This window comes from Colius striatus, chromosome 2, assembly GCF_028858725.1.
Source record: "Colius striatus isolate bColStr4 chromosome 2, bColStr4.1.hap1, whole genome shotgun sequence".
NCBI classification, from domain to species: Eukaryota; Metazoa; Chordata; class Aves; order Coliiformes; family Coliidae; genus Colius; species Colius striatus.
The window spans coordinates 5167925-5192685 of NC_084760.1; the positions used below are offsets into that span (position 1 = coordinate 5167925).

The 24761-nt window shown below is 43.0% G+C and overlaps 2 protein-coding genes across 2 annotated transcripts in view; one reads left to right on the forward strand and one right to left on the reverse strand.

The window, feature by feature from the left end:
• Positions 1–24761, forward strand: part of MMS22L (MMS22 like, DNA repair protein) — a 107531-nt gene that overhangs the window by 71650 nt on the left and 11120 nt on the right. The window contains exons 15-20 of the mRNA XM_061989708.1: positions 1306–1496; positions 4859–5009; positions 11984–12126; positions 12883–13025; positions 13176–13335; positions 15763–15932. Of these exons, the coding sequence (XP_061845692.1) occupies positions 1306–1496; positions 4859–5009; positions 11984–12126; positions 12883–13025; positions 13176–13335; positions 15763–15932 (958 nt within the window). The remainder of the gene's footprint in view (positions 1–1305; positions 1497–4858; positions 5010–11983; positions 12127–12882; positions 13026–13175; positions 13336–15762; positions 15933–24761) is intronic.
• Positions 1–24761, reverse strand: part of KLHL32 (kelch like family member 32) — a 216236-nt gene that overhangs the window by 33669 nt on the left and 157806 nt on the right. The gene's annotated exons all lie outside the window — the stretch shown is intronic.

Here is a 24761-nt window from a genome sequence, read left to right on the forward strand (position 1 = left end):
TATTCCATTTCAGATGTCCTAATGAGTGCTGTGAGTTGTGTAATTCTTTCCTAATTTTCCCCACATTCCCGGAAGGGAACTTGGGGGCTGGAATGTATTTTTTTTCCTCCTGTTTTTGTTTTGGCTCCTTTCAGATGAGGGTGAGCACAGAGGAAAGGTCTTAGGGGGAGGAGTTTTGTGAAGCACTTGCTGTTGAGACAACGGCAATTAAGGGGCAGAAAAAAAATATGATGGTCTACAAACGTTAGTGTTAAGGCAAGTCTCCGTGCCTCTGCTGTTTGCCGTTATCTTATAAATATCTTGACTCTGGCTTTACAGTGCTGTTTATAGAATTTAATAAAGCAAATGTAATAATGCTGCCTGTGCTTTAATGCACAATCTCAATTGAGTTGACCAGAAGATAAATAGGAACAGGAATGATAGTGCGTTCCTACAGATTGTTTTTAATAAGCATGTTATTTAGTTGATCAGCCCAGTGCAGTAATGCCTCCTATCCTCCTCTACCAGACAAATTTATTAATGCTTCCTCCTCCCCCCATTTCTCTGAGAACATTGATTCCCTGCAGACATATCTCTATTAAACCTCTAGAAAGTCACAACTTCCAAATTAGATTAAGTAGCAGGAATGGTACTAGAGGAATCAAAGAAAATTGAGTGCATTATTGAATTCATGCCACAACGTCTCAGGAAGAGATGGGAGTTCTGTGCAGTGGTAACTTTTGTCCTTACTGTACTAACAAAGCTGTGGGCACTGCTGTCAAACCTAATTGTCTGCAACGCAGCGGGATAAAATGAATCTTTTCTCTTATCTCGACTCGTACCTAGTGAGGTTTTGCAAATGGGGAGTAGGTTTCAGAAGGAAGCTTTACAATTGATCGAAATCATTTGCCATTACTTGCTGTACACAAGCCTAGCCTAAAACCCCTCCTGACAAAAAAATGTTGAGGAAGCATCTGGCTGCGGGCCGTGAGCAGACTCGCTTGTCAGGCCAGCAGCTACAAATCGCACGTGCTCGTTTTAAAGCTGCCTATTCCTCATTTTGATCTGACATATTAAAAAGCATATAATTAATGGTTGACATTAGTAATTAACATTAACTTTATGGTGCTTAATATGCCATCATTCATCCATCAAGTAACCGGCACGCGTAATATCTATGCATAAAGGTTTTAATTGCTCCAAATGATCCTGCGGTTCTCGGGCCCTGCGGTTTAAAGGAGTTGAAACACGGTTTTAAAAGATGAGAATTTTTCGTTTGTGGAAGGTAAATGTTGATTTTGTTGGTTTGTTTTGTCTTTTCCCTAGGAGTGTGCACAAACGTGTGAGCCAGGGGCTTCAACCAGGGAGCAGGGCCCCAGGAGCGCAGCTTCCATCAGTGGCTAAAGAGCACCACCTTGCTGTTGCTGCTGCTCTCTGGAGAAATTTCTTTCCTTACTTGAAGAGCCAGAGGATGTCACAGATGCCTCCTTCGCGGCTGCTGGCTGATACAGCTGCAGGTTAGCACTGACTCCTCCTCCCTGCCGCCGAATGAATTCGGTGCTATTTACTGGGTCACAAACCTTCAAGGATTATGTTTTCCTGTTGGGGGTATTTCTGTTTCTGTGTAGTAACTGAAACGTGCATAAACACCAGAAAGTAGATTGTGTACTAAATATTTTGACAGGATAAAATATTATAGTGTTGAATTACTTGATAGAATACCAACAGATTGAGAGTTAGAATCATAGAGTCATAGAATGGTAGGGTTGGAAGGGACCTTTAGAGATCATCCAGTCCAACCCCCCTGCTCAAGCAGGTCAACCAAGATCAGGTTGCACAGGAACGTGTCCAGGTGGGTCTTGAAGACCTCCAAGGAAGGAGACTCCTCACCCTCCCTGGGCAGCCTGTGCCAGGGCTCCCTCACCTCATAGTAAGAAATTTTTTTTTCTTGTATTTAAATGGAGCGTTTTGTGTTTCAGCTTCATCCCATCACCCCTTGTCCTGTTGCTAGCTACTAAAGAAAAAAGTGCTGTCCCAACCTCCTGACACCCACCCTTCAGATATTTGTAAATGTTAATGAGATCCCCCCTCAGTCTCCTCTTCTCCAGACTAAACAGCCCCAGTTCCCGCAGCCTTTCCTCATATGAAAGATGTTCTATACCCTTGATCATCTTGGTGGCCCTGTGCTGGCCTCTCTCCAGCACTTCCCTGTCCCTCTTGAGCTGAGGAGCCCAGAACTGGACACAGGACTCCAAATGAGGCCTCAGCAGGGCAGACTAGAGGGGGAGAAGAACCTCCCTTGACCTGCTGCCCACACTCTTGATGCATCCCAGGCTGCCATTGGCCTCCTTGGCCACGGGGGCACATTGCTGGCTCATGGTCAGTTTATTATCAACCAGCACTCCCAGATCTCTCTCTGCAGAGCTGCTCTTCAGCAGTTCAACCCCCAGCCTGTCCTGGTGCCTGGGGTTGTTCCTTCCCAGCTGCAGGACTCTGCCCTTGTCCTTGTTGAACCTCAGGAGTTTCCTCTCTGCCCAACTCTGCAGCCGGTCAAGATTCTGCTGAATGGCAGCACAGCCTCTGGGGAATCAGCCAGTGCTCCCAGTTTGGTGCCAGCAGGGAACTTGCAGGAGTTTGAAAGTATACTTTGTATAGTTTGAAACTATACAAACTCCACAGGAGTTTGAAGCTATACAAGCATGACTTCTTTTTCCCTACTAGTCACAGGTTATATCAACACTGCAAATGTTACACGATATAAATGAGAATCACTTCATTCACTGTATCTAGAATCCACGTGTTCTTGGAGAAGTTCATTCTAATTTTTAATTGAATTATTCATTACAGTTGCAAATCAAACAATTTTTTGAGCAATATTTTACACTTGAAGGCAATTTGTAAAAGGTTGATTACATGGCTGTATTGGTTTTTGCTGAACCCTTGTGGTCATGCTTGTAAAACTATTGTGTAATTCGCTTTAATTATTTATCTTGCCTTACACTGAAGGGTTTTAATCTTAAAGTGCAACGTTCTGGATGTGAACTCCGTGTGCAACGAGTCAGCATGGCAGAGAATAGAAAGAAATCCCAGTTTGATCTTTAGCTACCATTGTGTTCTGTGGTTACAATGAGATCTTGTATCTGTTCAGCTCAGAGAAGTGAAGTATAAAATGTTTTTTTTCCCATCATGGTATGGATTAGATAAAGTTCCAAGCTCGGAAGTACCAAGTTAGGAACAGAAAAGTTAAAAGACCCTTCATTTGAAGCAGCTCTGCAGTAGTTAGTAGGCAGCATTAATGAAGGAGGCAGTGTGTGCCAGTAGTGGTCTCACACTGCTGAAGCATCTATGGGAAAGCAGCAATACAAATCAAAGGAAGAGGTTGTTAATGTCAAAACTTCCTTTCATTTCCTACAGTGTCATATCTTTTTATTTTATATTAACAGAGTGAAATAGCAAGAAGAACAACCTATTATAAACTCCGCTCAGAAGCAGGGGAGTGCAGTTGTGACCTGCTTTATAGAGATGTGTTAGGCAGTACTACAGAGGAAGACCAGCCATTCCCACACTGTGTGAGCTTCTTGCCTCAGAGGCTGCAGCCCAGAGGGGAGAGCAGCTGTCACAGCTCTCCTGCTCCCCCTGCCAGGCAGTAGCCTGGGACTCACCGTTTCTGCCTCCCATTATTCCTCCACCCATGTTAGGGCTGATGCTGTCGAAACAAATGTGATAGTCTGGAAGAAGTCAGGTACAAATTGCTTCCTCACCTAAGGCAGAGTGGGGACTCTGTATGACCTCCTCTTTTATTCTGGGGCACGTATGGAAATGTGAAGTCTTTCATAGCTTAAGGTGGTTTGTCCCCACATCACTAATTAAAATAGCTTCACTGTTGTTCCTGAACACTAGCTGACTCAAAGCCAGCTTCTCAATGCATCCAGTTTTATAAATAATTGTTTTAATACATTTTATATTTAACTTGAACTGGGGAACTAGGGAGCCTCTTTATTTCATTGCCTTCCACAGTCAGTTTCCCTGACTCATTTGGTGCCTCTCATTTCCTATAACCTACTAAGTGCTCAGCATTTCAGATTACATTTTCCTCCTCAGTTTAAATGCATTTGTCATTTTCAGCATAAAGAATGTGCTATATCTTTGCAGTGGTAGTGTTAGATATAGATTCCACAGTAGACCTAACAGAAACAGCAAAAGGTTATGCTTCATTAACAAAAACTCTGTGCAAAGCACTATCCCAGTTTCCAGATTTGCAACTGTTATGTGAAGATCATTTTGTCAGGAATAAGCTTGTCTGCAGTTTATTTACACAGTAGACTCTAGAATAGACACAAAGTCTATTCTAAAACTGAAAAGATACCAGCTTTTACTGAGTGAATTATTTCCAAATACAGTTCTTTACTGCAAGAAGGGCATAAAAAAAACCCCTAAGCAAATAAATAAAACTCCACCTTGTAAAACACCGTAATACATCTGTGTACAAGGGAAAAGTGGTGGATGGAGGCAAGAAAGGGAGGCCAAGAAGACAAAAAAGCAAGTTTTTAAGATGTTTTGTATTGCATAGGTGGTAGAGCTATACCTTCAGGATTTATAGTCTGTGGATTTGTGAATTTATTTAAAGATGGGTCTTTTTAGATCCACTTTTGCTCTTTTTTGTTCAGTGTATCATGTAAACTTAACCATTCCTTGGGACAGCAACTGCATTTTAACATCTGTACAAATGCTGTTAGAATAGTTGCTCAGTTTTGAGATATCTGGTACTTCCAGACTGTACATTATTAATCAGAATTAATTTTTCAATGCCTTTTAGCAGAACAGAGATGTACTGAAAATCCATTAACATGGTGCCATGTTTTTGTCTCTTTAAAATCAGGTTTTACTCTCTTAGCTTTGGATATACCCAGCAAAGCCTTATCGGATCTCCAGCCACAGCCTGTTCTATCAATGATGCAGCTGTTCGGGTGGGATGACATGGTGTGGCCTCAGCTGGTGTCAAGATATCTGAGTCACCTAATTCAAAACAGGTGAAAAACTGTGTCTGGTTGTTCTTACCTTACCCTCTCATTCCTTCATTACACTTGTGGAAAATGTCGCTTCAAACAGTAATGTTTCGTTAAGGTGATCCAAATCCTTTGCATCTGTTACAAGTTCTAAGTTCTTGAATTCATCTGGGGCATTTCAGAGGGCATAGTGAGTGTTCTTTGTATGGGATTGTATGTCTGGATAGCTTAAGGCACTCAAAATGTGTCAGGAAGACAGGTAAGTGTGTTGAAAAAGTTATTGGTCTTTTATATAGCCAACCATGTGTTTTTTCCCCAGTGGAAACAGTTTTATTACGAACAGATTTTGGAGAATGAGGACCTAAGACAATACCTTCAGAGCAGAACTTCCATGAAGAGTGATCCTGCATCAAAGTGAAATACCTGAACCCATAACCTATTTTTAGTTTGCATCATTATGGTTATCCACCTCCTTCTCTTGTTACAATATTGTTGGGCAAAGTTGTTAGGGCAGGGCAGTAGCCTCCTGCTGTAGCTGCATTCACAGCTGAATAATGTAACTTGGTAAATCTAAAGGTTTCTAATGAAAAGCAGTGATCTTATTTTTCCCCTATCAGTTCCACTTAACACAAAAACTTAAATAGTACAAAAAGTCAAGATAAACTTTATCTATAAGGAAAGTTATCATTAGGAAATGCATGCACTAAAACTCTTTTAACAAGCTTGCAACACTTTCTAAGTGCATATTTGTGTTCAGCTTTCTGAGACCTGCTGCATGGATACCTTAAATAACAGGCTCAGAAAATTCATCACAGTCCTATGGTTTAGAAGCCAGTGTTGACTTCTCACAGAATCACAGAATCAGGTTGGAAGGGACTCCTGAGATCAAGCAGTCTAACTTGTGTGGTGCATCTGCTCACTCTGTCCAGTCAATTTTAAATACCTGAGAAATTTTATTTGCCTTCCTAGGTGTCATGGCTTAGGCCCATCAGGGAACAAAAGACCACGATTAGCCTCAAGTACTGAATAGCCTGAGTATTACCAAAGGGTGGGGAGAGCTTAATTGCCCCTTGAGGTTCAGGACAAAACAGAGCAAGCTGCTGGGCTTGGGGAAGGAAACAGAGAATAATTTAATGCCACACCAACTAAAACATAATCAAAATAAAACAACACAGAGTAGTACAACAATGAAGAGTCCGACCAGCCCTTTAAGAACACCTTCTCCCCACCCCTCCCCTCTTCCCAGGCTCAGAGCCCTGATCCCAGGGTTTTTATCTCCTCCCCCCATGAACGGCTCAGGGGCGCAGGGAGTGGGGGTTTCAGTCAGTCTATTCCCGATGGCTTCTGCCCTTTGTCCCTCCTCAGGACAGGTGGGCTCTGCACCCATCCTCCCTGCAAGCCCGTGGGGTCCCTCACACACACACAGCCCTGCCCGGGCTGCTCCCACACGCATTGATCCCAGAGGCTGCAGCTCCTCTCTGCCTCTCGTGTGGGGCTGCTCTGGGCCCGCAGGCTCCAGCACGGCCTGTGCCATGGCCGTCTCCCCACACAGTCCCTCGCCCGTCCGGGCTCACTCACACGGAGCTGCTGGTGGCTCTCAGTCCTGCCATGGCCCTGCATGGCTTGCAGGGGTACAGCTGCATGCTCGCCACGGCTTACAGAGGGGTTTCTGATGTGTTGCTTCTCCTTCCTTCCTCCTTCTCTGACTGTGGGGTCTGCATGGTCGCCTCCATCTTGTATCACTCTCACACCTCCTGCCAGCACTTCAAATTCCTGTCCCTAAATAGTGCTGGCAGAGGTGCCAGATTGGCCCAGCCGGGCCGGAGCTGGGTGTGAACCCAGGAGCTGGGGGAGAGTCCACAAACTCTTTACCAAGTCTTCAGTGCAGCCCGCTCCCCCTGGTACCAAGCAAAAGCTGCTCCTTGCTAAACCAGGACAATAGGCCTTTACAAACTGAGTAAGAGGAGACTGGGAGAGGATCTCATTAATAGTTACAAATATCTAAATGGTGGGTGTCAGGAGGTTGGGGCAGCACTTTTATCTGTTGTATTCAGTGACAGTGACACAAGGGGTGATGGCATGAAGCTGGAACACAAAAAGTTCCATTGAAACAGAAGGAAAAACTCTTTCTATGTTGAGGTGAGGGAGCCCTGGCCCAGGCTGCCCAGGGAGGTTGTGGAGGCTCCTTCTCTGGAGGTTTCCAAACCCACCTGGACACATTCCTGTGTGACCTGATCTAGGTGACCCTGCTTGAGCTGGAGCGTTGGACTAGGTGATCTCTAAAGGTCCCTTCCAACCCTACCATTCTGTGATTCTATGAACAGTAGACCTCTCTGAACTGAATAATAGGCCTCCACGAGCTGAAGGTAGTTGAGAGTGAAGGTGGTTGTTGTGGTGTGGGGTGTTTTTTTTCCCCCTTGCCCTGGTTCTGGTTCAAGCTTTGGAAGGAGGGGAAGTGAGAGAGGAAAGAAAGAGTGTTTCTATGTTGAACTGTATTTGAGAGTGAAATATGTTGCACATGTTTAGGGTACATATTGTACTGAGGAATGTAGCTGTAAGTCAGCATGCAGTAAAGACTATTTCAGTGTGATCAGCAAAGATGAGGCTCTGGCCTTTCTGCAGGGAGATGTTAAAAGATGTTGAATTTAGTTCTTTGTGTCAGTTTGGAACTCAGGAGGGGAGAATTTAGTCCTCTCCTTTGCCATATTTCTCTTGTGTGATCTTTATAGGGTGAGTTTTATGCAAGGTTGCAGATACCTCGCATGTGCTGAATTAAGTAGGAGTTAAACACATACATCCCCATTTATAGTTTGAATTTTGTTGCTCTTCAGGTGAGATCAAGAAAAATATTTCTATGCCTAAACTTTAATTTTGGTATCATTTAGGTGCTTAAGTCTAAGTACTGGTTCCCCCAGTAAACACTTAAGTGATTGAAACCAGTCCATTAAACACCTGATATATTAGATACAATAGATACATTAGATCAACAGATATGAGGTGTCATTTACTGTATTTGGAACCACAGCCAAAGCATTCCTGTTCCCAAGTGTTTGGGAGCATGGTTGCATTAGCAAATGCCGAACACTCACACATTGCATGTACAGAGTTCACCATACAGCCCTGCTGCTATATTTTCACCTAAAAGTACAGTTAGTACTGATGATAGTTACCTGGCTGTTGATTGCTTAGAGCATTTGTGCAAGAATTTGGAAAACCCAAATTAAGCAGGGCTTGCACTCCAAAGGAATTAAAACTTACTTCCAAATACTGCCTCAGAAAAGAATGAAGGGACCTTGCCCTGCTGTCAGGTCGTGCCATGGACTATCTGAAAATGTCAGGTTCATGGAGAGAACTAGCAGGGGAAAACATGACTCCACAGTTGAGTGATGATGGATATTTGTCTTTGCTTATGTGTGCGTATGTTCCCACTCTGCTTTTCAGTCCTACTGGAAGCATGGGACAGAAAGCATTCACACAGAGACAAATATTTTGCCCCTAAGCTGTTGAGGTTATGATTGCCCAGACTCAAAGAGAATTGTCTGTTTCCTCTATCAGTTGCCCCAAGGCCAAGAAAGTAAAATATGACTAAGATTGGATGGACTTATGTCAGGCAGCTGTTGAGCAAAAGTTACCAAAACATATAAGTGCCGGGATTTTAAGACTTTACAGTTACTGTGCTCTGATAGTTTTCACATCAAACATTCTCAGTTAAAGAGTTAAAAAAGATTATTTTGTGGCTGATGCTGTTGTATATCCTATCAGCTATTTCAATGTGGCTGATAAAGGTGTTGATGGACAAGCTGTGCCCTTAGGAACACCTGCATGAGCTTTGGCATTTCCTTTGCAGAAGTGCCTGAAAGTTCCTTTCCAGATCCATGTTGGGTAGTGTCTTGTAGAGTTACAGAGTTGGAGTCTACTTAAGTTTTGAGCACATATATAAGGTTTAAAAGGACCACTTCCCATGCTTCTAGCAAGTAGTTATTGTTCTCTCCTTTCTTAAGGATTAGGAGCATGTATTCCCCTCCAGTTTTAGGAAGATGCTGCTCTGCAAGAGGGACATTGAGGTACTGGAGAGGATCCAGAGGCAGCTACCAAGCTAGGAAAGGATTTGGAGCACATCCCCTGTGAAGAATTGCTAAGGGATCTGGGGCTGTTTAGCCTGGAGAAAAGAAGGCTCAGGGGAGACCTTACTCTCTCCAACTACCTGAAAAGAAGCTGTAGCCAGATAGGGGTGGGTCTGTTCTCCCTAGTGACAAGCAATAGAACAAGAGGAAACAGCCTCAAGTTGCAGCAGGGGAGGTTCAGGCTGGATGTGAGGAGGAATTTCTTTGCTGCAAGGGTTGTGAGGCATTGGCAGGGGCTGCCCAGGGAGGTGCTGGAGTCACTGTCCCTGGAGGGGTTTCAGAGCTGGGTGGATGTTGCCCTGAGGGAAATGGTCTAGTGGTTGATAGGGCTGGGACAAAGGCTGCACTCCATGAGCTTAAAGGGCTCTTCCAGCTGAAACCATTCTATGATTGTATAAGTGGCCTGCCTAGCAGAAAGCAAGAAAAACAAGAGCGAGGCTACAGCAGGAAGTGGTTTTATGAGCCTTTGAGGCCAAGTAGCATAGCTGTGCACATCAAGGTGACATAAGGCTGACATTGTTTGTACAATACTGCAAAAACATTAAGGCATCATGGGGTTTCTTTCTCCTTTGGTACTGGAATTTCATTTGTTATCAGGGCCACCAAGATGATCAGGGCACTGGAACACTTTTCATACGAGGTAAAGGCTGCGGAACTGGGGCTGTTTAGTCTGGAGAAGAGGAGACTGAGGGGGGATCTTATTAACATTTATAAATATCTTAAGGGTGGGTGTCAGGAGGTTGGGACATCCCTTTTTTCTATAGTAGCTAGCAACAGGACAAGGGGTGATGGGATGAAGCTGGAACAGAAAAAGTTCCACTTAAACATAAGAAAGAACTATCTCACTGTGAGCATGATGGAGCAGTGGAACAGGCTGCCCAGAGGGGTTGTGGAGTCTCCTTCCTTGGAGGTCTTCAGGACCCACCTGGACATGTTCCTGTGTGACCTGATTTAGGTGACCCTGCTTCTGCAGGGAGATTGGACTAGATGATCTCTAAAGGTCCCTTCCAACCCCTACCATTCTATGATTCTATGATTTTCTTACATTTGTTCTCCTTATTCAGTCAGTAGTACTTAGTCAAGGATGCTCAGACAAAATATACAGTTGTCATTAGTTTTAACTCAACAAAATGTAAAAAAAAGCCTTTATTGGTGTTGTTTAGTGATAAGCAGAATCCAGTTTGGTTTCCACCTGGACCCGTGTGGACTTTGTTGCAAGCATGAGTTAAATTCAGTAGAAAATAAGTAGATTTATATGTACATAAATCAAGAAGGGTACAAGCATTTTTCATTAAAGTTGAAACACCTAGGACTGACCAGGGAGGAAATCTCTCAAATAAAAAAGGTGTAACTATTTTCAAGAGATTTCTCTGACCTGAAGCACAGCCAGGGCTCATCTGATAGGAATTGGAAAGAAGGTGTAGAACAAACCTGCTGTCCATTAGCAAGGAGTTTCTGCAGAAGTAATGATGTGGGGCTGATATGCTTAGGAACAAGTTCCTACAGCAGCAACTCATAATGGTAAGGCAAGTAAAACTTTGGGAATACTGAACAGTAGAGTTCATGGAGTTTTGATGATGCCATTGACTCCATCCTGACACCTGGCTGGTAAAATAGTAGTACCTGTTTGATTGAAAGTACATGCAGCAAGTTTGCTCTGTGTGGGAATGTATATGCTTAACGTGTGTAGACATACATAAATGCATATGTCTGCAAGTGTACATCAAGTATAGTGGTTTTCTTTCTCATCTCCAAGGTGCCTTTTTATGTTTCCTTTTTTGATCTGTTTCAAACATGACATATGTTTATTTGCTAAAGCAGACCTTCTCTTCTCCATCTTTTACGGAGTTAGAACTGAGCAGACGTCAGAGTAGCATGGGGCACCCGAGCTAGCTTTAGATGAAAGGCTGGAGTAGCCTAAGCACTGTCAATATGAAGTTCCAGGTTGATTCAGATAAATTATTTCCATTGTCAGTTTAGATAGTCGTGTCAGTTTACTCATTGTTAGATTAAGGCATTTCCCATTGTGTGAATTTGCGCGCACACACACACACACACACTCTGTTTAGTTTTTTATGTGGTCTGCTCCCCTTCTGCTCTGCTGAGGCCTCATCTGGTGTCCTGTGTCCAGTTCAAGGCTCCTCAGCTCAAGAGGGACAGGGAACTGCTGGAGAGAGGCCAGCACAGGGCCACCAAGATGATCAGGGGACTGGAGCATCTTCCTTATGAGGAAAGGCTGCGGGACCTGGGGCTGTTTAGTCTGAGAAGAGGAGACTGAGGGGGGATCTTATTAACACAAGTATTTGAAAGGTGGCTGTCAGGAGGTTGGGGCAGCACTTTTTTTGATGGTATCTAGCAATAGGACAAGGGGTAATGGAAAGACGCTGGAATACAAAAAGTTCCATTTAAACATAAGGAAAAACTATTTCACTGTGAGGTGAGGGAGCCCTGGCACAGGCTGCCCAGAGGGGTTGTGGAGGCTCCTTCCTTGGAGGTCTTCAAGACCCACCTGGACATGTTCCTATGCAACCTGATCTAGGTGACCCTGCTTCTGCAGGGGAGTTGGACTGGATGATCTCTGAAGGTCCCTTCAAACTTCTACCCTCTATGATTCTGTGAAAACATATATGTATGTGTATATATGCTTTTATATTCCCATGTGTGCCATTACCAGATTTACTGTGTTCTCTGATTTTAGGCATCAGGGTATTATGAGCAAAGTCTGTATAGAACACAAAAGGAATGTCAGTTGGCCTTTCTGTCATTTCCAGCTGTTCCTGTGCACTGTTTCTGTATGTCTGTACAGATGCTGCCACCTGTTTGTGTACTTTTATTAGATCCCTCTACCTTTTTCTTCCTCTCTCCCTTCTGCAGCGCAGTGTGTGAAGCTTTTTCTAGCATGGGATATCCATCCTATGAAGCTTTGACAGTACGTTCTTGGTTTCGATGCATTTTGCAAATGTTCATAGATCAACCTAGTGGTACGTTGGCCAAGACAGATGCTGAGGGAACAGTTGGTAAGTGTTCACATTTCCCTGATGTCTGCAGTAATGATTCTATACTGCAAACTGCCAAACATTGCCAGCTAATTACAAAATGTATTTATGTTTGTATTCCTTTACTTTTACCTAATTACAAAATGGGTTTCTTTACGCTGCTTGTGCTATTTATTGATAGTTTGTCTGCTCTGCATATGACAAACTTATCACAAAAAAAGATAAAAGAGCTTGTTTCCTTGGAAGCAAAGAACAAAAAGTTGCTCCCAAGGAGACAGGCTATTTTTCGCCCATGGAGAAACCACTCTGAAAAAAAAAGTGGAAATCTGAAGTAAATAGTCAGAAATCATGCTGTGAGTGCCCTAAAAGGGGTGAGGGGGGAAGGAGAGGGGAGAATAATCCAGTTACAAGTAGTTCTTCCTCTTTCTGTATTGGATATTTTGCTTTCTTAGAACAATACCTCATCACTTCTATAAAACACTGCACTTAAAATTGTTTGTATAACACATCTGGCAACTATTCAGATTTGGTAGACTTTGAAGACAGATATCAACAAAATGTAAAGCTTGGTTGTACACATTTAATCCTCTTCATTCTGGTGTATGTGTGTTGGAAACATAACTGGTTTAAACACAGGTTTTGTCTAGAGAGGAGCAGTCAGTGGCAGGATCCTTGTATGTTCGACCTTTTAAAATCACATTTCATTTTGAGGCTAAAGTACATCAAAAAGCTTAACTGCATACTATATTTATTGCTGTGATGTCTTATAACAAACAGGGAGAGCCTATATGGAGCAGCTGACTGAGATGACAAGACTGATTTTTAAACTCTCAGAAGTAGAAAACATTCTTTCAAAGGCTAACATCGAAGAGTCAATTTTCAAGCAAGACCCTAAAAATGCTCTTGTCCAATTCATTAAGGTACTGTACATCTTTGTGTCAGCTTCATTGGACAATCTTAGGGAAAAGGGATTTGAGATCAGATTTTATCTGTACATGAAAAGAAATTACTCACATAAAACTTGTAAGAGACTTAGCAAATGTATTATTTCAATGTTTCTGTTTTCTCAGGCTGTTGGTAGAATTTACAGCAGCCTCCAGACACTCCCTGAGAAATCTGCCATGGTAACAAAGGCTCTGGAGTATTTAGGTGATGTATTAAAGTATGTGAAACCTTACCTGAAGGCAAAAGGACCACCAGAAGGTCTGCAGCTTACCTATTGGACCATAGGTGATTATTTTGCAACTTCTCTTTTGGGAAATAGTTTTAAGGAATCAGTAAAGTAAGACTATTATTTTTCTCTATACTGTCTATTTTAAGGGTTTAAAAAAGCAAAGTCACAGAATATTAAGGATTGGAAGGGATCTTGAAAGATCATCCCACCTAGAGTAGGTCACATAGGAACTCGTCCAGCTGGGTTGGAATGTCTCCAGAGAAGGAGACTCCACAGCCCATCTGGGCAGCCCCTGCCAGTGCTCCCTCACCTCAACAGGGAACAAGTTTTTCCTTGTGTTTCTTTGGAACCTCTTGTGTTCCAGCTTGTACTTGTTGCCCCTTGTCCTATCATTGGCCATCACTGAGAACAGCCTGGCTCCATCCTCCTGACACCCACCCTTGATGTATTAGTAAATGCAGATGAGATCACTCCTCAGTCTCCTCTTCTCCAAGCTGAACATCTCCAGCTCCCTCAGCCTTTTATCATAAGGGAGATGCTCCACTCCTTTCATCATCTTGGTGACCCTGTGTTGAACTCTTTCCAGCAGCTCCCTGTCCTTCTTGAACTGGGGGCCCAGAACTGGACACAATGTTCCAGATGTGGTCTCATGAGGGCAGAGTAGAGGGGGAGCAGAACCTCTCTCCACCTACTGCCCACAGCCCTTCTAATCCACCCCAGGATGCCATTGGCCACCTTGGCCACGAGGGCACATTGCTGGCTCATGCTCATCCTGCTGCCCACCAGCACCCCCAGGTCCCTTTCCTCTATTCTACTAAGAATTCATTCCCCAACTTGTACTGGTACAAGGATTGATTCCTTCCCAGATGCAAGACTCTACACTTGCCCATGTTGAACCCAGCTGGATGAGTTCCTGTGTGCCCTACTCTAGGTGGTCCTGCTCTGGCAGGGGGGTTGCACTGGATGAGCTTTCCAGGTCCCTTCCAACCCTTAAGATTCCATGATTCTGTGGTGCTTTCCCTTCTGTTTGTTATGGTAGGAAATGGTTAATCTTCAGTCATGATGTTGTATGCAAGAAATTGTCCTTTAGTTAAGAAAACAGTACAAAGATTTTGAAAGAATGTATTGCAGTCACTTCCTAGTGGGCTTGTTAAATTCTAAGGACAAAGCAAGAAACGTAACAAATGTAAACACCTCCTGCCTGTGGCCAGATTGTCTTCTACTGTCCCATACATCACAGCACTGGTAATGGAAGAAGTACTTTTAGCCAGAATGAACGTGTTTGTTTCAAAACAGGAAGCTCAGACAACGTTATTAGAAGTATTGTTAAGTGATTGTTCTCTCTCTCGATGATTGATCGTTGTGTTTTCTTTCACTCCACAAGATTAATGTTGTTTTGCGTTGCTTTTCGAGATAGTAATGAATGACTTTTATAGATTAATAATATCTTCTAACAGCCTACTTTGGATCTTTCATTATTTTCAAAGTCTTAACCATATTTTCTTGGGATATTCCTGTATTCTTAACCCAGCAAACTTTTCCTGCTTCTAATTAAATATCAAGTGAACAACGGCTGTGGGAACTACTACACAGGCATCTGGTTTTATTTAATCTGTATTATGAGCATTAACACTCACAAGTACAGAGTTATTCTCTCAAGAAGAATTACACCTCACCCTCAATAAAGATGTTTCTCAAAGTTTGGGTATTTACACATCAACACCTCTTTACCTGTTTTTTTCTGGCACCTCAAGTGGAAGATGTTAAACCCGGCTCTGAGCTGTGACAGCGATACATTAATGTGTTGAAAACAAGAAAGATGTTCTCTGGGGCTCTCATGCTGCGAAGTGAAAGCCCACAAAGATCTGGAGAAACCATGCTGCTTTAAAGGAGTTGGCTGCCCCTCTTTCTTTTTAATCTGCTGAATGAGATGTATTAGATATCGTTTGAAAGATATGTAATGTTTTCCTTACGTTGAACTGCTGTGTGAGTAGTTGCTGATGAGGCCACGGTGGTGGTAGATAAATGTGAAGGGAAGGCAAAGGCAGCATCTCTGTGAAATGTGATGGATGTACACAGTAAGGTAACTGTTTAAGTGTGTGTGTGCTGATTGCAGTAGTGTTATGTACCAAGTTTAGTTCATTTCCCTGCAGGGATGTGAGAGACTGTCCTTCCTTTAACGTTACTGTTTTTTTCCTAAAGCAGCTTCACTTGCCTAAAACTTACCTAAAAGCTAAAACTTACCTTTGCCTAAAATCTGCAAAGTATTGAATCAATGTAGTGTTTTCATTTTGCTGAACTGTAAATGCACTTTGAGTCATCTTAACTGGGCTTCTAAGGGGATACCATAGAGTGAGTACACAGCAGTGAGACATTTCAGTTGCTGTTGCTACTCCTGGATTATCTAATTTAACATGTTTGCTGCTTTAAGCTCTCTTTATTGTTCTCCTGACTGGTTTTGTTTGTTATTTCTTTTTCAACAGGCTGTCTGGTAAAGTTCTGGGCACCAATACTGGCTACTTCCAAAGCGCAGCAACTCTTGTTCCGCATCGTGGATTGCTTACTGCTGCCACACTCTGTGCTTCAGCAGGACAAAGAGCTGCCTGTGGCTCTGCTGTCTGCCATTCAGGAAAGCCTACCTCTTTATCTTCAGGTAAATATCTGAACTGCATTATCAGCAGACAAACTTATCTTCAGGAAAATGATTTCATATTGCAGAGGACGTTTTCATTTTTCCCCCTAATCAAACCAAGCATTGACTGAATTTAAAGAAGCAGCGAGGGGAGGTGTTTTTTTCTTCATGTAGAACTGAAAGGAAAAATGCCACCCCATTAGCTTTCCTCTCATTGCATGCAGCTATGCTGTGGTACACTCCAGAGCTGCTGTGTCTGATCACTGTATATAGAAAGCTTTTAGCCAACTGGCTCTTTACATCTGTCTCTGATACAAGAGATTTCTGAAACAGTGGATCAAATAATCATAACAAACATACGAAGGAAAAGATGGTTATCATGGGGAGTCAACGTGGATTCACCAAGGGGAAATCCTGTCTGACCAACCTCATGGCTTCTATGAGTGCATAACCGGCTGGCTGGATGAGGGGAGAGCAGCGGATGGCATCTACCTTGACTTCAGCAAGGCTTTTGACACTGTCTCCCACAACATCCTCATCAGAAAGCTCAGGCAGTGTGGCTTGGATGAGTGGACAGTGAGGTGGATGGAGAGCTGGCTGAATGACAGAGCCCAGAGGGGGGTGATCAAAGGCACAGAATTGAGTTGGAGGCCTGTGGCCAGTGGAGTTCCACAGGGATGGGTTCTGGAGCCAGTCTTGTTCAACATCTTCATCAACAACCTGGTCATTGAGATGATAGAGCAAACAAATGTTTTAAGTCATCCCTGACTTGGCTAATCAGATAATTAGAGATGAGCTACTCTTTTTTCCTTGCTCTTAGCAACCAAAGGTAATCCTCTGCGTATCATGGCACTGTTTTATCTTAATAGTTGGAGAAAATGTTTTGCTGAGTCAAGCTTCTGCTGCTCACACTTCCATGTGTGAAGCCTTCTTGCCCATTATTCCTCCTCCTTCCCTCAGCTTACCTATCACTCTTGAACCTCTGGAAGGTTGATGCTATAGAAAAAAGCTAATTTGTGCCAGTGAGAAGAGGAATGTATTTCTAAAAGAAATAAGTTTACAAGTTTTCCCTTGTGAAACCTTTTTGCTTAGTATTGTCCCTTTCCTCCTAGTCTTCGTTTTGACTGCAGTCTTAACTGCTTACTCTACAGGGTTGTGTTGCGAGACAATGCAGTGGTGATGTCGTAAACATCCTTCTGATTCATTCCTTTCAAAAGTTGCATTGTGATAGATGGGGTGTTGGGTGGAAGTGAATAGGATTGTATAATGATATGCAGAATATGATTTGCTTTACTGCTCTGTAGGTATTTTCAGGAGCTATATACATGTAGGACCATCTGGATACTGATATTACCACATAGTGTGACTGCCTGCTTGCTAATTTAGTTGGAGAGCACACTTTCTCTAGGCTGCACTTAAGGATGAAGTTTTAAGATGAAGCCACTCAAGTTGGTTTTGAAGTCAAAGTGTTGTGGACCCTTGTTTCCTGCTTTCTTTGTCAGTCTCTGACCCTGAGCTCACTGGCATTCTCTTCAGCAGTCTGCTGTGTAGTCCATGTGCTTTCCAGCTGAGCTAGATGATCTTATTGACCACATAGTTACAGATGAATGCTACTTCTAGAGAACAAGTTACTATTTAATTTGACAAACACTTCTGGGGAGAGAAGCTAGGAGAAGACTTATTTTTTCTGCTCCAGTATGGAACATCTGAACTTTTATTAATGGTTTGTATTTACAAAGTTCCAGCATTTTAAAGTGCTCCAAAATACTTCATTCTTTCAAGAGACTTCCCTTTTACTTGGGGAAAGTGGGAAACTTCCAATTTAGAATCAACTTGAAAATATTTCCAGATCAGTTTAGGAAAAGAAAATCTCTTGGGACTGTTTCTGATCTCCTTTGAGACTGAGTGGATTTTAGGCACTCTCTGACTCCTCAGGTTATCGTTTCACAGTTGGCTTAAGCCGACATGGCCTAAGGTTAAATTCATTCCCTTTCATCCCCATGTGTGTTCCCATTTAATTTGCTTTAATGATTCTGTGGATAGCAATTTGTAAACTGATTCAGCTAGTAACTATCCCCATAAAACAAGCAAACAAACAAAACCCAGTTGGGCTTATCAGAAAAGTGATAAAACAGTATATGTGGGAGGGAAAGCGTGTCAATGTGGTGGGGCAAAAGACAGAGAGACAGAAATCCAGTGACAGGACAAGGGGTGATGGGATGAAGCTGGAACACAAAAAGGTCCATTGAAACATAAGGAAAAACTCTGTCAGTGTGAGGTGAGGGAGCGCTGGCCCAGGCTGCCCAGGGAGGGTGTGGAGGCTCCTGCTCTGGAGGTCTTCAAACCCATCTGGACACGTTCCTGTGTGACCTGATCTAGGTGGGACCTGCTTTGGCAGGGAGGTTGGACTAGATGATCTTAGAGGTCCCTTCCAACCCCTGCCATTCTGTGACTGTGTGAATAACCCCACCCTGACTAACTTAAACTGCTGGTGAAATGTGTGATCAGACTCTCCTTGGGTGGCTGCCCTATGTCCAGTGCCTATTTGTGGAGGTGGAGCAGTGGTCATATTAGTGCAGAAGCCTTAATTGACCCTAACGTTAGACAAACATCGATAGATCTCTGCCAGTTAATTCTCTAGCTTAAAACTTAATCCTTTGGCAGTTACATGAAAATAAAGAAGCAGGACTTTGGAGACCATGGAAAATATCTCCTTATTCATGCAAATTCTTTGTTCATAGTCAAAGCACAAAAGCCCTAAAGTGGTGTTTCTTCTCAGAGGTCTTTTCAATTCCTTTTTATTTTCTTTCCAATCTTTTGAACAGTTCCAGGCTTCATCTCAATCTTCTTTTTTTCTTGTCCTGATTTCTCCTTCTTCAGCTCCTTCACTGTGAGCTGCTCCTCCTTTGTCCAAAGAAACTTCCTTAGATCTCAGAAAATGTCTCAGTTTGCAAGCAGTGGTTTGCAAAGCTTCCCTTGTTGCAGAGCTCTTAACAAGTTATCTTAACGGGGTTTATTTGATCCTTTGAGGTGAGTTTTGAAAGGACTTGAAATCATTCTTAGTAGCAGGTAATTAATTCCACACATTCATTGATGCAGCCATCTTATGAAATCCTATAGAATTCTTCAATTGTATAGACAAAGATTCCCCAAATCTTTGGCACTGTGCTGTACCAAGAGGATGTCACCTTTGTTCATCACCCTGCAATGGCAGACGGCATTATTTCATCTTTTAGGACAACATACGAAGCTCCTTCTGTCCCACAACATGGTTTATTGGTACTTTCACAGTTCATCCAAACTGATGCCTGAATCTCACCCTCCTTCACCACCTTAAACCTACAGGTTTGTTTCTAATCAATCAAAATTACAGCTTTTGCTTCATTTTACATGAGCACAAACAATTGCCTGAGGTTCTCATTAAGACTATATGTTGCACTTCCCTCTCCTCAATTCAGACTGACTGTATTTACTTGTTGTGTTTGTGTTTAGTACTTCAAATTTGGGCTACACAGCTGTGCCTTTTGATAGTTATTAAGCAGCTGGCCTGTTCTCCATTGTACATTGGGCTTACCTGGGGCTGTTTAGTCTAGGAAAGAGGAGACTGAGGAGGGATCTCATTAATATTTACAAGTATATAAAGGGTGGGTGTCAGGAGGTTGGGGCAGCACTTTTTTCTATGGTATCTAGCAACAGGACAAGGGGTGATGGGATGAAGCTGGAACACAAAAAGTTACATTGAAACATCCCTTGAAAAGGTCCCTTCCAACCCTGCCATTCTATAATTGCCTAGAAGCTTCCTTCAAACTCAGTAGCTGATGCTGCTTTGTCAAAATCAATTAGCTTTAGCAACTTTAACACTAGTATTTTTCTTCTTGCCTAAAAGTTTACTGTCTGGATATGATTTCTTTCACCATGCATCATTGCTTTGGGTAGTATTTGATGACCTAAGAAAGATTTTGTTGGGATAGAGTATCAAAATTGTGGTCAGAGTTGTTTGAATATGAGACTTGAGAAGGTAAAGCATGAAGAACATGAATGAGCAGCATTTGCTCACTTTATAGGACTGTTCTTAATTATGGGATGGTGGAGCACGTAAAACCTGACCTTGAGTGTTTTGCCACGGTGAAAAAAGAAGTTGGTTCGTGTGATAGTGGGTTGCTGAAGCCTACTGTGGGGAACTTCAGCTTGAGATTGCTCTTGGATGGGTTTCTTGGTGAATGGTTTGGAGGAATTGTAGTACACAATTGCCAGTAATGTGGGAAAGAGCTGAAGAGGTATGCAGAACTTGTTCTAGAGAAGAAATAGTAGTTGGAGCATATCTGGTAGACTACAGTAAAGGGTGCATGGAATATGCATAATATACATAATGATGGGAAAGGTAGGACACCCTGCTTGATTTATCAATGTTAATCCAGTCCAAATACAGAAGGTGCTTGATTTCTATGTAAATATATCAATGGTGAAAGAGCTTAATTGTAAGTAGTGCTTGGCACATACATTTTCCAGTGATTTTAATGGGTCTGTACAGGCTCAACATTTGTCAGAGATCAGACCTTAAAAGCCCTCCCGTGAGCCACATCTGTGGTCTGATATTTGAGCAAGCTTATTAATACATTTAGTGAATTATGGTATGTGTTTAATAGGAACTGTACAACATTAATTGGTGAGTAGCAGATTTATTCCAACAGCAGGGACTGATGATGTAAGTCATCATTAGATAGCTTGGCATTTCTGCAGTGAATAGTTCCAGTAATCCATACTAATCGGTTCTTCGCTCTCCACAGGTGATTTACAGATACACTGATAAATCAGAGGAAAGAGGCAGCTCTGGCCACAAAAGGTTCCTGCAGTGAACATACACAGGAATCAGTTGCCTTTCTGCTAAAATAAGGAGCAGATGTTGTTATGCCCCTCTGCTCCCCTTAAAATGTCTTTGTTTTAGGTGTTTTTTTAAGCTCGTAAGATGGTTAAAGAACATGGTTAAGAAAAAGAGAGCAGCTCTGTCAACCTTTAAAGTCCATCTGCTTTGAAGGGATTGTCCTAGGGGTCTGATGTGATCGATTTCAGATCTCTGGTCAAGTTCTGTGTGATGCTATCACATCTTGGCCAGTGCTGCCTGGGCTATTTAGCCATTGCACTCAGAGATGCTGTGCAGTGTTGGGAACGTATCCCTTGTGCCACTTGGGATATCACACAGAATAATGGAATCTCAAGGGCTGGAAGGGACCTCGAAAGCTCATCCAGTGCAACCCCCCTGCCAGAGCTGGACCACCTAGAGTAGGGCACACAGGAACTCGTCCAGGTGGGTTTGGAATGTCTCCAGAGCAGGAGCCTCCACACCCTCCGTGGGCAGCCTGGGCCAGGGCTCCCTCAACTCAACATTGACAGAGTTTTCCCTTATGTTTCAATGGAACTTTTTGTGTTCCAGTTTCTTTCCATCACCCCTTGTCCTGTCACTAGATACAACAGAAATGTGTATCTGCTGTACATGATGCTCCAACCCTCTGACACCCACCATTTAGATATTGGTCAATATTAACGAGATCCACCCTCAGTCTTCTCCAGACTAAACAGCCCCAGTTCCTTTAGCCTTTCCTCATCAGGAAGATGTTCCAGTCCCCTGATCATCTTGGTGGCCCTGTGCAGGCCTCTCTCCAGCACTTCCCTGTCCCTCAGGGCATTGTCAGGTCTCATGCAGGGCTGTTGCTCTCTGCACTCTGTAAGAAAAAGGAGTCCAAAATAAAGAACACAGTGTTGAGCTACAGACAGAGTGACTTCATGTCCAAAAGAGAAATGCTGGTTCTATTCCAGAAACTTTCAGGTTATGTTAAAAGCAGAAGGGTCAAAGGTGTGACATTTCTTTCCTGGAGAGCTTTGATGGTGTAGATGTGCCCTTCAGGTGTAAGGGCCGATTCAGGGATCTTTCTATTATGTAGAAAGGAGAACTTTTTGTTTGGGGAAGCTTTTGTGGCTCCCAGCAAAATGGAAGGTGATTGTTCTCACTGTGGTCTCCCTGGAAAAAGAGAATTTGTATTGTGGAAGATACTGGTGCTCATCTTAAAACTTTCACTAGGAAAAATGACAAGGATCATTCTTAATGAAGAGGGAATCTTACTATTACCACATGGATTTAAAAATTACACCAGTTTTGAGCTGCAACATCTCTGCCTGAGACACCAAAAAGGAATTAAGAATCCTTTCTAAAGTAAACATGAGGTCACAGGTAAAAAGGAGGCATTTTCTGTGTCTGTAACAGAGTTCACAGCTCTCCTTACAGAGTTTCAAAGGCTCTCTCTGTCCTCATCAGGTAATTAAAGAAAAGAATCTATGTCCTTTTTACCCCTCTCTAGTCGAGGAGAGTGTCTTTCAGTAATGCTCTTGCCTGGGGGGTGGTGTTGTGCTCTTGAATGCTTTCCTCCTTAATCAGATTACATCTCTCCCCCAGAAATTAGAACCAGTTTTCTTTGACTCAAAAAAATGCACCTGCTTTTATGAACAATTAGACCAGGTGTGTTGGTCCATCTTCAAATGGAACTATCAGACATGCAAACGGTCATTGTTCTTTCAGATAACTAAATGCTAATATTTTCTGCTTTTTAATGCACCTTTAGGATCATTTCTTGAACAGTAGCTCTTAGTATTAAATAGCAACTGATTTCTTGCTCCTTTTCTTGATAACATGTAGCATTTGTTGGTCCTCAGTTTGAAGGACTGTCTCATCTTAGTGTGTATCATCGTTTGTTCTTCATGGGTATTATGTTCTTCATGGATTCCTGCAGGTGTCTTCTGTAAGGCTGTGATGTTCCTTGGGCCCCTTTTATCAGACAGCCTAATACACTTTCTCACAGCTTGGGTTTTTTGGAGTGTTAAAACAGGGATTATGGAATATTTTCTATCTTTTTGTAAGAGCTGTAGTACAGCAAGCACAGACAACTCTTTATACCTGCTGCCACATAGTGAAGACACCAGACACTCAAGGTTACAAGCTAAGTAATGTCATCTGTAACAGTCTCTCTGCTACTTACAATCCAGAATTCCCACATAGCAGCAGCTCCTTTTTCCTACAAAATTCTGCTGTATAGATATAAAAGCAAGAGAGAACCTGAACTGTTTATCAACACCTCAGTTCAGGAAATGTGGTTTTTATCATTGGGACTTACCAAGGAGCTCTAGAAGTATGTTGAAGTTAAATTGTAACTGAACATGTCTGCATTCCAGAGGGCCACTTCCAGCAAGTCTTCAGGCTGACCCTGAAGCATCTCATTTCTCAAATCTCATGTTTCCTGTATTTGTTTACTGTGGAATCAAACTTCTCATTTCAAGTCAGTGCCAAGAAGATCCTCAGCTTTGTCTCAGACTGCTTTTTATCCTCAAAGAATCGTTCTGTCATGTTCACACAGATGGGTATAGATGAAAATCTTTTGGGGGAGGGACTTCTATGTGAAAAGCAACAGCAATGCTGTTTGTTGGTAGCTGGGGAAGAGGAGTGGCTTGGCTTGAACTATTCATTCATGTATTAGGGCATTAGCTTTACCTCTGCAACCAGCAGCACCCAGACAGGTACTTCTCCTACCAGAACTGGAGTCTGAATTGCAATGCCAGTGGAAGTTTGAAGTACTGTGTGGTAGTTTGAGCTTGGCTCGATGCCAGGTGCCCAGCACACCTCTATCCCCCACCTCCTCAGCAAGCCAGGGAAGGGGAGAAAATAAGATGGGAGTCTCGTGGGTTGAGATAAAAGCAGTTTAATAAAGAAACAGCAAAGCAAAAGCAGCTAAAGCTGTTACTCTCTACTTGCCATCAGCAGCCATGTCCGGCCACCTCCCGAGAAGCAGGGCTGCGGCACGCGTAGCGCTCGCTTTTGGAAGGGCAGAAATGAATCTCGCCTCCCCTTCCTGCTCCTCTCCCCCAGTTTATATTACTGAGCTGACCTCATATGCTGTGGAATATCTCCTTGGTCAGCCTGGGGCAGCTGTTCTGGCCGTGGTCCCTCCCAAGATTGTGCTCACCCACAGCTATTGGTGAAGGTGGGGGAAGGAATGCTGGAGGGACAGCCCTGATGCTGTGCCAGCAGGAGTCATACTATTGATACCAACAGTAAGCACAGCACTGCAGGAGCTGCTGTGGAAAATCACTACCGTCCCACACCCACTACATACTGTTGAAGTTACTGTGTAGGGAACTCAGTGCTTGAGTTTCTTTTACACTATTGTTCCTGTTGGACAGAACTGTTGTGAAAACTCTTCAGTTCTCAGGGGGCTTCTGTTTGTGCTGCTGGTTGTGACCCTTGTGACCAGAGGTCACTCGACTTTCTTCTCTTAGTGATTTGCTCTTCTGCCTTTCAGTAATCAAAAGAAGTGATCAAAAGAAGGGGAAGGAAGCTCTTAACTTTCCCTCACAGCTACTTGTAGCAGTAAGAAGAGTACTCTATTTTCAGAGGTACACTGTGTATATGCTGTGTAACTATGGGCAGTGATCAGATAGGCCCTTTCTGGGAAAGCCTGACAGAGTAGTGGAACAGGCTGCCCGGAGAGGTTGTGGAGGCTCCTTCCTTGGAGGTCTTCAAGACCCACCTGGACATGTTCCTGTGTGACCTGATCTAGGTGACCCTGCTTCTGCAGGGGGATTGGACTAGATGATCTCTAAAGGTCCCTTCTAACCCTACCATTCTGTGATTCCAAGTACTATCATAGATTTTTCTCTGGACCAATGTAGCTCGTATTGGATAAATCACAGCACTTTTAGCCTTATCTTAAACAGATTTCAATGAAACCCGCACTCAAACCTCTAAATCCCTTAGAAATGGTGACAAGTTTACCCTCATTTTGTCACACTAAGAACTGTTCCTGT